Source organism: Chamaea fasciata, unplaced genomic scaffold, assembly GCF_029207755.1.
Source record: "Chamaea fasciata isolate MVZ Bird 193981 ecotype frontalis unplaced genomic scaffold, bChaFas1.0.hap1 SCAF_1, whole genome shotgun sequence".
In the NCBI taxonomy this organism is placed as follows: Eukaryota; Metazoa; Chordata; class Aves; order Passeriformes; family Sylviidae; genus Chamaea; species Chamaea fasciata.
Window position 1 is genome coordinate 106754500 of NW_027094086.1, and position 12050 is coordinate 106766549.

Here is a 12050-nt window from a genome sequence, read left to right on the forward strand (position 1 = left end):
CACTTCTTTCTTTTTTTTTTTTTTTTTTTTTTTTTAATAAAATATCTTCTGGTAAAGCTATGTACTGGTATTAACAATCATAAGTTTTACTGCTCTGCCCACTCTTTAAATGCAGACTTTTTTAAAGTAAATAATTGCACTATGACAGCGTCCCACACAGCCTCTGTACTTTCCAGTAAAATGAGCCTTTACCATGGCAAAAGAGCCACTTAAACTTCCTGTTAATTACTTCTATTTATCATCCAGTATTGCCTGTTGTTCCTTATACTTTATTTGTGCAAAGTGACGCAGCTGCCTTTTTTTATGGCAGCTATTTTACAGCACTATTTGTCTAAAGAGGAAAGTAACCTCATCTAAACAAACCATTGCAGGCACATGTAATGGGCAAGTGAAGAGATGGGCAGATATTAGAACATATGCACAAGATCTAGGGTTTTTATTTAGAAATGGAAATTGCAGGCAAAAAATAATGGCCTCACTGAATCAAGTTCAAAAAATGACCTTTGGTATTTTTATTAATGGCATTTCCAGTCCCTTTATTTGATTTAATTCAGAGAAATGCCTTTTATTTAATCTATTTTTTATTTCATTGCAATGCCTTGGGTTTAATTCCATATTTTTCCTTTTAGCTGATTTTGGGGGTTTTTTCTCTTCTAATTATTTTTCAGCTGCTCCAAAGCAAATGTTCACTTTGGAGTTTAGATTTTAAACAGCAGATGGATATCTTCTTCCTCTGTGCTTCAAGAGGAGCTTTAGCAAATTTTTTAAAACATGAGTTTGCAATTATATTAGGTAAATGTCTATGTATTATATTTATAATGTTAAAATATAAAAATAAATTTAGCAATCATGATAGCAGCTAAAAAAACCTCTGAATTTCTGGATATTCAAGTGCCAGGACATAGTTATGTTTTGGCACAGAGTAGCAACGCAGAATAGAAAGACAGTAGCTCTTCTGTTTCCCTATCACAGGTTCTGAGGGGACCAGGTGAAAATATTTGCAGGAGAGCAGCCTGTAGTCTTGATCTGACCCATATTTAACCTCTGCTCAACAGTGCCCCAGAGGCTTTCAGCCATCACACATACCATTTGAGCTTTACTTGGTGTATTTTGGAATGGGAGAAAAACTTTTGTTATAGCTGATGACACTTGTCCCAGAAGAGAGGAGAACTAATTACTGCAGGTTCCCTAATTGCTGTTTTTGAATTTTGGGGGGTTTCATAGGTTAATAATATCTACTGCACAAGAAGTGGTAGAATAATGTAAACAAGAGGGTACAGGCCAATTTTTTAAGCACTGTATAGAAATACCTGAGTCAGGATCTGTGGGTCTTCCAGTACAACACTGAGACAGTGGGAACAGGGGAAGTTTTAATATGAAAAGAACAAATAATCTCCACTTTCTTCAGCTCTCAAAGATATCCACACACTTGGGTTAAAAATACCAATCATAGCTTTTCATTTTCTTTTCATTATTCAGGTCTTGTTCATTGATATTATAATCAGAAAAAAAAAAAAACTTGCTGAAAAACCACAAGCTCTTTGATGAGTGATTGTTGATTCTCTAGTTGTGAAGAAGTAGTAGGAACAGACTTCAGAAGTATTAAAATCTTTCAGGCTGTTGCAGTTTTGTTCATAAATTACCTTTCTATATATACATTAAAAAACAAAACAAAACAAAACAAAAAAAAACCCCACCAAAAAAACAGGGGCTGAGGGGGAGAGAATGCTGTGTTCATCTGGTTCATGTTTTGGCTTGGAATCTGTAGAGTTTGCTTACATCACATCTGGGGTTTAGATTTTCAGTGGAAGGGTTTTCCATGGTGAGCATAAGGTTATCAGCTAAATAATTCATTCCATGGGCTGCAGTGTTATGAATAACACAACTCCTGTGAGTTAGTTGAAGTCTGTCAGGAACACGTGAAATCAGCTCTACCAAGAGAGCTGAGGGCTGGATGAGGGAAGCTTAAAAGATGATGGTGTCTGGACTGTTACAAGTGAAAACAGCTCAGCCAAAGCAGCGTATCTACTGTGGAATTAAGTCCTGCACCAGAAAAGTAAGATTTTATCCTTTGTATGCACTTCAGATGAACAGCACCAGAAAAACTGCTGTCATCAGTGAACTGCTTTGCTCTAGAGGTTAGGTTTTCAGCAGATTCAGGCAGCAGAACTAATTAAGAATTAACTCTGCCAGCCAGTGTCCCACATTGCATCAGACACCTGCCATGCAGCTAAATCAGAGGGCTTCAGCAGAGAAAATAAAGTAGCTGCGCAAACAATATGAATTCTTGCAGAAAAGGTTTAATTTTTTTTCCCTGTGTGCACCCTGCCTCGCTTCCTCACTAAGTGTAGTGTATGCCTTGCCTTCTGGCTTATACGTATTCATGGCTTCTTCTACTGATCCTTGACTTTTCAGTTGCGCATTTATGGATCTTCTCTCCATTTTTATGTTGAGATTTTTTTTTAAATACCATCTTCGGCTAAAGGTCATTATTTAAAAAAAAATCACAAAATGCCTTCCTACATTTATTAAATAACGCCTTTCATTTTATAAATAATCTCTTGACAGAGGAACACACAACTGGAATGTACGTGATCTCTCTCACCCTTGTGAAATAGCATCTCGTTTATCATCAGAAGGTTTCCTATGCATCTGAAAGGACTGGGTGGAACAAAACTTTTACAGAGAAACCAAGTCCCTGGAGATATTAGCAGCCATTCCTGCTGTTCTTGAGCCACAAACTGCTTACCAGAGTATTTGTATGCTGCAGCCACATCAGGTGGATTAGCTTTAAACTCCTGCACTGCCAACAATTTTTAAAGAAATAGATGTCACACCTTCAGGCTATGTTGCCAGATGGTTTACAGATACATCAGCTGGAAAGTTGCAACTTTCATATTTATGCTTGAGACTTTAAAAATGTTCTAAAAAATAGCCATTTCCTTCCAAATTGCATGGCATTTTTTTCATAATGTTCCTGCTGACCTTGCCCTGATGGTAATCCTCTTTTTCTGTGGTTTTAGATAATCCTCCCTGTTCTGAAGAAAATAGTATCACTGACAACTAGAAATGAATGAGCACAAAATAAATCCTTCCCTGAACCACTCCCCTTCCTTCCTTCCAGTGCCAGACACCACTTTGGACCTGTCAAAAATCTGACTTCTGCTGACAAGGACACAGGAGCATTTGTGTTAATAAACACTGAAACCAGGAATGTTTCTGGGCAGTTATGGATACTGTGCTGCCCCTGACTCAAAACCCAGTGGTTTTAGTTCCTGTCCTGCCATAAATTTCTTGTGTGAATGTTGCTTCAGGTTAAAGCCACAAAAAATTTTAGGATGTTTTATTCATGTCTCAGATGTCAGGCCAATCTCATGAAATGCCAGTTTCACTGCCTTTCTCTTTCCCCTCATGTCTTCATCACCTTCTTGCTTCTGGGGATTTACTGTAAAGCAAGTCACGGAGCTGATCTGGTTTGAATATCTTTCTTTGGCAGGGAGGAGGGGACCATAATGTCAACAGCTTTGAAATATTTATTGCTCTATAGCTTGCCTTTTCTTGCCAAACAAGTATAGATGGCGTGTAAAAGGAGTGGCTGGTCTGTAACAGAAACCATGCAAATCCGTATGTTTGAGCATGAAAGAGATGTTTCACACACCTATGGAATGACTGGTACTTGAGCAGGCTGTGGGGCTTTTTTCCTGAAACACTTAAGATTCTGGCTAGAATTTCCCAACTGCTACCTATTTGAGAAAGCTCTTAAAAGAACCCCTTTCACAGCAAAAGCCAGCCTCAACATTTTCTAGTGCCATTTCTTTTCACAGTTAAATTGCTCTTTCTCTGTTCAGTGCATGTTTATTGTTTTTGCTGCTTCTGGTGGGCTTCAGATCTACCCACATTTTTATTTACATATTCCCAAGAATATTTTTTTGCATATTGAAAACTAGGCTGGCTTTCAGAGACAGGAAAGCATGCAGAGAAATGATCCCACCTAGGAAGGATAACTTGGGAGCAGTTTTTCCTCTTGTCATCCTATCCTTTCTTTAAGGAGAACTTTCTTGATTTTTTTTATTACATCTATGAAATCTGGCACAAAAAATGGAAGGTTTTGAGCAAAGTGTAAAAATCATCCCTTCCTTCTAGGGAGCAACAACTGGTCTGTTTAGAATCCATATCAAAAAGTCAGCTAGATGAGTTCAAGCACCACATGGTTTCGATTCTATGAGAGATAAACTTGTTGCCATTAAAAGCTACATAACTTAATCTCTGTGAAAAAACAGTAATAAACTTCAAAGCATTTATTTAGGTTATGTAATCAGTCCTGTCATCATTTAGAAGAGATCGGCCTCTGCCCACCCCACTGTCACCCAGGGTACTAATGAGCAGGAAGCTAAGGGAGACTCATGGCTCATCACTTGTTGGAAAAGCAGACCAAGAGATAAATCCAAGGGACATTGCAAAAGTAGCTCTTCTCTCAGAGTCCAAGAAGCCTGTCACGAAATCACTAAACTTGGGGGGGGGGGGGGGGGGAGAGGAGGAGTCCTAGCAAGTGTTTCTTGCTGCTGACAAGAAGAGATGGACACCAATAAATACATTAATCTTGTTGGTGAAAGAAAGAAAAATAAGGGCTCTGCGAACTGTCACTATTACTGGCAGCATTTTGAGGGGTTAGGAAGCCTCAAACCCATTCCACATCTGATTTTGACTGCTCTTTTGCATTGGTGGCTCCTCATGGCTAGTTAACTTCTGTTTAACGGCACCTAATGGCAGTGCTCTAGAGGGAGGCTGATCACAAAGCACAGTCTGCAATGTTCATTGACCTCAGTTTAGTACAGTTTCTGCAGATTGTCTTTGTGATTTGAGGCACAGTCTCAAATCAGTCTCAAATATCTGCAGCTTAGGTTTCCTATTAGAAAACCAAAAGAATTACATTACATTTGTTCATATTTTAGGAGTAGTTGGCAACTTCGACACTTGGAGATTCCTTCCCAATCCTGGTGAAGGAACACTTGTGGAGTACTGTGAAGCTTAAGAGCACTTCAAGTTAATTTTAGTTTAATTGGTGTTAAGTGCAGTTTCCTGTTCTTCTATTAAAATTATCTTTTGTAATAATGGACAAATAATCATACTGGGTTTATAAAGATATCTTTCAAGCCTGAAGCTGTGGAGATAAGTGGACACACTTAGAGATTCATTCCTTTTCTCAGAGAAAATGTTTCTGGCTGTTAGTAGCACACAGAGAGCACCCAGGGCAAGTACAACGACCCATGTATTATGTGATAAAAACCAAAGCAGCTATGCAGCAGGTATGGAAATGAAATTGTAATGAATTAGTAGAAATTAAAGCATTAAGCTGATTGCACACTTGACAGCTTTCACCACACATTTGCTGACTGGGGTTCAGACTTACCTGATAATGATCAGAGGAATGAAATACACCAGGAAAGCCACAACTGTCATGTAGGGGATCCAGTAGGAGTCATCAGGCCAGAGGGCCCAGCACTGCACTTCCCCGTTGGAGAGCTGCCGTTTCCCAAAAATAATCAGGGTTGGTATGGAAAACAGGAAAGAGAGGCTCCAGGCCACTCCAATGAGCACTTTCGCCTGCCTTTCTGTGTAACAGAGTCAAACAGACAGTGTCAGTGGGGTTGTTGGTGCAAGTGAACCCTTGGAGCACTTTTGACAGAAAGGCAGGGAGGAGGAGGAAATTCTGTGAAGAAAGGGAATTTTAGGCTGCGGCTGGCTGATGCTGAAAAGACTTCAAAGGAGAAAAAGGATTTCATCTCTTTCTCATGATAAATTGTCATGTTATTATGAGCTTGTATTTTGCAAGTTTCATTTAAGGATGCTTAGGGACTGTTGAATCTGAAACACTATGAGAAAGGCACTGGTCAGGGTCAGCAAGTCAGAAACATGAAATGCAAATGGTACCGCTATGCCTCTGAGAGAACTTCATTAATGCATGTTAAGGACCTCAGGCCTGCCCTACTGCATACCTAGTGATGCACCTTGAAGTGAGAAAGATTGCAAAACATTTCCTATGAGGAAAAAGAAAATGCCTCAGTTCAGGGTCAGAACAAGACTGCAGAACCAGCTGCCTTTAACTCCATCTGCAACTTTAGTGTCCCAAAGAAACATGGGCCTGAAGAGCCTGGGCATCTCCTGCACTTCTCTGTATAATGGTGGGGGTCAAATTTAGCTGCTGCTGATGAACCCAAGATATGCCAGGAGTGGACTGCTAACCATGAGACAGGGCAGACAACAGTGCTCAAGTGCCCAGCCCTGTTTTATCTGCTGCAAAATACAGGAACTGGGAGATCCTGATGGACTTCATGGTGAAGAACAGGTGCTAAAGGACTCCAAAACCTCCATCAGGTTTGGGTTACTGCATCCTCCTGATTTCTGGCCACTACCAAGTGAGGAAAAATAAGTGGGAAAAGAAATGATGTCTGGTGACACCCACAAGATTTTGTAAATATCAATGGGTTGGAGCAAAAAGATCCAAGGCTTTAATTTTCAAAAACCTGCATCTTCTGGCTAAATTCCAGTTAGCTCTAGCCAAAAAGTGTGGGGAAAAAAGACTGATCTGTGGAGTGCCCGTGATTATCAGTGACACTTACTCCTGCTCAGCCAGATTGCAAGAGGGACAGATGGGGACAGATATATATATATATTTTCTTGATCTGGGGAGCTTTAGTGTTCAAATACTTTATTGTCCTAAAAAATACCCGAGGTTGTGTGTGAAACAGAAAATCACTTTAAATTATGCATATCAAGAAGAATGTCTTTCCTCTTGAAGCTCAAATAGCAATACAAAAGCATGTGGGTGAAACATTCAAAAAGTAATTTTATGCTTTATAAAACATCAGTTGCAAATGCTCAGTTATCCTGCTCATTTTTAAATGCTACCCACGTTCAGGAAAGTATGGTCTTGCTAATCTAGGGCTTAAGGGAACTCTGATGACATCTGCATAAGTGAGAGGGTTAGATTAAGGCTATAAATATTGTACAGGAAAAAGAGAACTGTGAAGTTTCCCAAAGTATGACAGAATAAACTTAGCAAAAGGAATATTAATAAATTTCACAAAATATTTCCTGACAGAAAGGACATTTCAAATGTGAGCTAACTACTTAAACTACAATCATGCTACTCAGTGGGGCCCACCTGTGTTTTTCTAACTAAAAAAGATAAGAGCTGGAAAAGAAACCTTATTTTTTTATACTGTTTATTGAACAGAACTGAACAATATGGGCTGGGCAAGAGCGGTATTTCTTTGTGTTTCATAATACTTTTCCTGCAATGTTAATTTATTTTTATTTTTAAATGTCCCTTGCATTTGGTAGAATGTGGCTTTGCTAGTCTAAAGGGCTTTACAGGGCACTGATAGGTAAGCAGATTTTTGTTTTATTAGAATAATGTTAATTTTCTGCCTCACCAGCAGGGCTTTTTTTATGCTGCATTTTTAATAGTTGCTCTAATATGCTCTAAATGCCGGCCAATCACATAACTAGAGCTGTATCAGTTATAAATGAAATCAAACAAACAACTTTTGAAATACAATGTTCTGTTGAACCAGTCTGAGCATTTTCCTTTAGAGCTTTTCAAACTGTGGTGGCCAAGACTAATTCCCAGGGTTGGAGTGGGAATCTCAGATGTGAGCTCTGGCTCTGACTCTCCTAAAAGGTGTCACAGATCTGACTGTCCCCTTTGCTCTGCTCCCACCATCCCTGCACTGTGACAATGGGTTTGAGTACATTTCTCTGCTCCCAGCAATATGGGACAGAGAGTCACCTCTTGGAAGGCACTTTGCTTCCTGCCACCAAGAATGTCAATGATATGCAATCCTTTGATAAATCCAGTGCCATCTTAAAATTGGGTTTTAAATCCAGAGAGAGCAGAGCTGTTCCAGAATCTCAGCGATAGCGCTGTTTTCAGCCCAAAGTCACACAAGGATCAGTTTACACCTTTTTGGGTTTTGTCATTTACTTAAAGCAGTTCTTTTTTCACCTGTTGTTTAATTTGGATGTTGCTTGCATATGCCTTTCCAACATGATGAAGTATTCACAAAACGTTTTCTGCTACAGCTTCTCAGTTTCTTTTCTTTTTGATCTTCATTTTAAATCTTTTTCTTAATACCCTTTTTGTTGTAGAATTAGGTGTTTCATAGTAAAAGCTTCCGGATTAAAAAGCATATTTTTTTCCTATACTACACTTTCTCTGGTTATTTATGCATTGGCCAAGTATAAAAAATTCAGCTGTTGAAGTTTGTTTTCTTAAAAAGCATGCAAAGAACAGCTCATTGCAAATACTTTTAATAGGACTTGAGACTAATAGCTAAACCACAATTTAAAAAAAATTGTTTGACATTTTCAAAGTGGAATGTTTGATTTTTTTTTTCCTAAAATGGTATTTCAAGGTTACATGGAAACATAATTTTTCAAATCAGTAAGAAGAAAGGACTCTTTTGTTTCTTGATTGAAGGATTTTGGGGGGATGAGTGTTTCATTTTGCAAAGAAATTTGCCACAGGTTGACTCAGAATTGTTCATGAAGTTCCTCTGTGTCATCACCAATGACAAAGATTTGTAAATCTCTTTGTTCTCTATCTGTAGAATAGCTAAGAGGGCATTTCAAAAGCATCCCACACAGCACCTCTGCAAGGAATAGCTGGGTGCAAAAGGTGATTATTTTATGTATATTCCAGGAAGTTGCTATGATAAATACACCTCTCTAGACCCTTCCTGTGGATTTACAGCTGCCTTCTTTTTTCCTTTGAGCACGATCTTTGCTTGTGCATCAGTGTGTAGTCAGACCTTTCAAGGGGCAGATGGGCTTTGTCAGTGTTCTCTCTGCTTGTGACCTTTTTTCCCTGATCAGAGGTGCACCCAACTGATGGTTTTGCTACGCTCAACTGGGGCAATCATCCTCTGTTCTCCAGATTAAAAAAAAAAAAAAAAAAAAAAAGAGAGACAAAAAACTTTATGCTATAGGTGCAGGAAATGGGATTTAAAAAAGGCTTTTTCAAAGATTCAAAGTGATTTTCCATGGGTTCTTTTTCAACTTCAAAGTTCTTCTCAAAGATTACCCATCGACTTCTTTACTATACACAGGTGGTTATTTAACAAGCACTGCTTTTCCTGTACCATGCATGAAGAAGAAATGCCAGCAGGTGTGTCCCACAGCTCATCCTGCTCAGCCAGCAGGTTTGTGAGCCCCCACCCTGCCTGGTTTATGAGCCCTCCTGAAGCGGCTGTAAAGCAATGCCACCCCTCCCAAAGCCTGCTGAGAAAACCTTGATGTCCATCTCCCTGTTCTGAAAGATTTGGTCTGCACGCTGAGGAATACAAAGCTAAATTTCACACGTGTATTTGAAGCTTTCAGACCTTAACATCTGCCAAAGCTGCACCACTGTCTCAGCTGTGATTTACTCAAAGGTTTTTAAGGCCAGGAAGGACCATTAATCTGAGCCCCTGAATAGAACTGTCTGGCAAAAGCCTTCATTACTCCAAAACAAGAATGATATTTGCATTTGATTAAAGCACATCCTCCAGACCTCATGGTTCTTGTAACTGTTCTTCTTCCTCCCCACCTGCTATCTCTGTTTCTTCACTCAGTGCAACATACTTAATGCCCCACTTTGTCTCTGTGGGAAAGAAATAATTTTTGTTTAAACTGTACTGCTAAGAGGTCAGGATATATCTGAGTGCTGTAAAAAAACCCTGAAACCAAAACAAACAGAGAAAATTATAAGAAACAATAGATATCGAAATTTGTGTGCCATCTCTTTTGAAGATACATCAAACTATTGTATGAATTCTCAGTACCACACCCTCCATCCAAGTTATTTTTTAAAGTGAATAAATAGACAGTATAGATGTTGCAGGTCCTACAGTGGGTATAGTGGAACATGGGATAGCTTTTGTCCATTAAACCTTCTGAAAATGCTGGAATATAACGAAAACCACTATACTTTTTAAAATGTCATTTCATTCTTTGCTAACACAATACTTGCAAAAACTGCTGAGGGCTAAGTGGAGTTCAATAAATCTTGAAACCACAGCTACTTCGTCATTTGGAAATTGTAACAGTTCAAATGTAGCTAGAGCAGGAATGAATAATTCGTAGCTACCAGGTTAAGGATTTTGAAAACTAAAAATTATCCAATAATGTCTGTAACAATAACAAGGTACTGAAATTCTCCTACCTCCTTGCAAGAACTTCATGGGGTAAACTATGGCATGATACCGGTCTATGCTTAGTGACACAAGGACGTAGGTTGAGGCATAGAGAAGGACCACCTGGGGCAGAAAGTATAAAAAGACAACAGCTGAGAACATCTATTGCAGAAGATGATGTCAATGCAAACTCTGAACTAGCAATGTTGCAAAACTTATGAAAAGAAAAGAAAAAAAAAAAAGGAAAAAAAAAAGAAAAAAAAAGAAGGGAAACCCCCCTCATATATTCACCCAGTTTTTTCCTTTTTCCTGTCCACAAAATTTAAAAGATTTAATATGCTTTAACTAACGTGTTTCACCTCTAAATGAGCGTTTTCAACAATTAACCCCTTTGCTGCTAGAAAAAATTCTACACAGCGTTTTTGCCAGAGTTTACTGATTTGGGGGCAAAAAGGATGAGGTTTTTATACCTGGAAGTAGCGAACAACCCTGCAAACGATATCAGGGGCCATAAAATCTCCAGTGTAGCGCCAAATGATGTCAGTCATTATGTTGATGAGTCCTGTGAATGAATCTACAAAGAAATTAAGTGAAGAAGCATTGAAAGAAGCAAATACATGACTTCAGGTGAACCACAGAGGCAGGTAGGATCCTTGGGATATATCAGGTCCCCAGTCCTAGGGGCAGCCAAACCATGACCACTCAGCCCAGTATGCTAGAGGAGCTGGGAAAGCCTCAGATGACACCCCATACTTAGTGTCTAAGTGCGTCAGCTTGATTACAGCTGTGACAAATACTGAACCACTTAACATCCTTTATTCTTTATCTGTTATTTCACTTTAAAAAGCCTCTTGCAAAATCACCTGGAGTGGCAACCAAATGCTGCTAAAGTTAGTGGAAATTTTGTCAGGAGTTAATTTGCAAACTTAATTAATTAATGACTAACTGTGCTTTGTCAGCTTGAAGTTAACCTACTTATGCCTGTACTTTTATATTTTCCAAATTAAATACACCTCAGGCTATCTTTTCTTTTTTCTTCCTTTTTTTTTTTTTTTTTTCTCCTGAAAGAAAATCTAAAGAGATATTCCAGCCTTTGTTCTGCTTCTTATTGAACAAGTGAGTGCTCACAGAGATGCACGTTTTACAAACGAATCACAGGAGCTCGTTCTCCTGTTTTACATATGGGTGATAATAAGTTTTGTCTTTAAAACCAACTTCTCCCACTTGGACAAGATAAATGTTTTCAGTACAGTCCATAGAAGAAAATGTATACCAGTCCAATGTGCTGCCACTTCAAGTAACATGCCATGTTGCTCTTCTTGCACAGATTACCACAAAAGGAGAAAACAGGTTAGGAAAACTTTTCATGCAATTTTTCAGGACAAAACCAAGCAACAAGAAGAAAAAGTTACAATCTATATTTAAAAAATATGAAAGTGGTGAGATGAAATATTTCATTTTGCTACCACTGTTTTACACATTCAAAAGCCATATCTAAATTTTACTGTGATAAAGATATTTTAACCCCCATAGCAGAAGATTTTGATTTGAAATTTATGCCTTTGGAAACAAGATATTTCAACAATTAAAAAGAATATTTTGAGAAATAGTTTGGGACAGTATTTCCAAGCAAATAGGCACATGTTTTGCAAATTAGGTTTCTTCTAAGCCCTTTGAAATTACAGGAATTCCAGATATTTCTAGTTGGAAATTGAGATTTCAGCTTAATGCTTCAGAAAAAGCGACCTGTTTGGCTTCACTGGAAAATCAGGGTTATTTTTTCTGTATCAGTAATCCTTTATCTCCTCATTTTCTTCTTTCATTTATCTTCTTCTTCAAGGCTCAGTTCAAAATTAAATTAGTGTAACTACATTA

At 38.4% G+C, this 12050-nt stretch overlaps 1 protein-coding gene across 1 annotated transcript in view; it reads right to left on the reverse strand.

The window, feature by feature from the left end:
- The window catches only part of NPSR1 (neuropeptide S receptor 1), a 56935-nt gene that overhangs the window by 6712 nt on the left and 38173 nt on the right, over window positions 1–12050 (reverse strand). Inside the window, exons 3-5 of the mRNA XM_066177520.1 lie at window positions 10646–10749; window positions 10205–10298; window positions 5411–5612 (exon numbers count right to left, since the gene is read on the reverse strand). Coding sequence (XP_066033617.1) covers window positions 5411–5612; window positions 10205–10298; window positions 10646–10749 — 400 coding nt within the window. The remainder of the gene's footprint in view (window positions 1–5410; window positions 5613–10204; window positions 10299–10645; window positions 10750–12050) is intronic.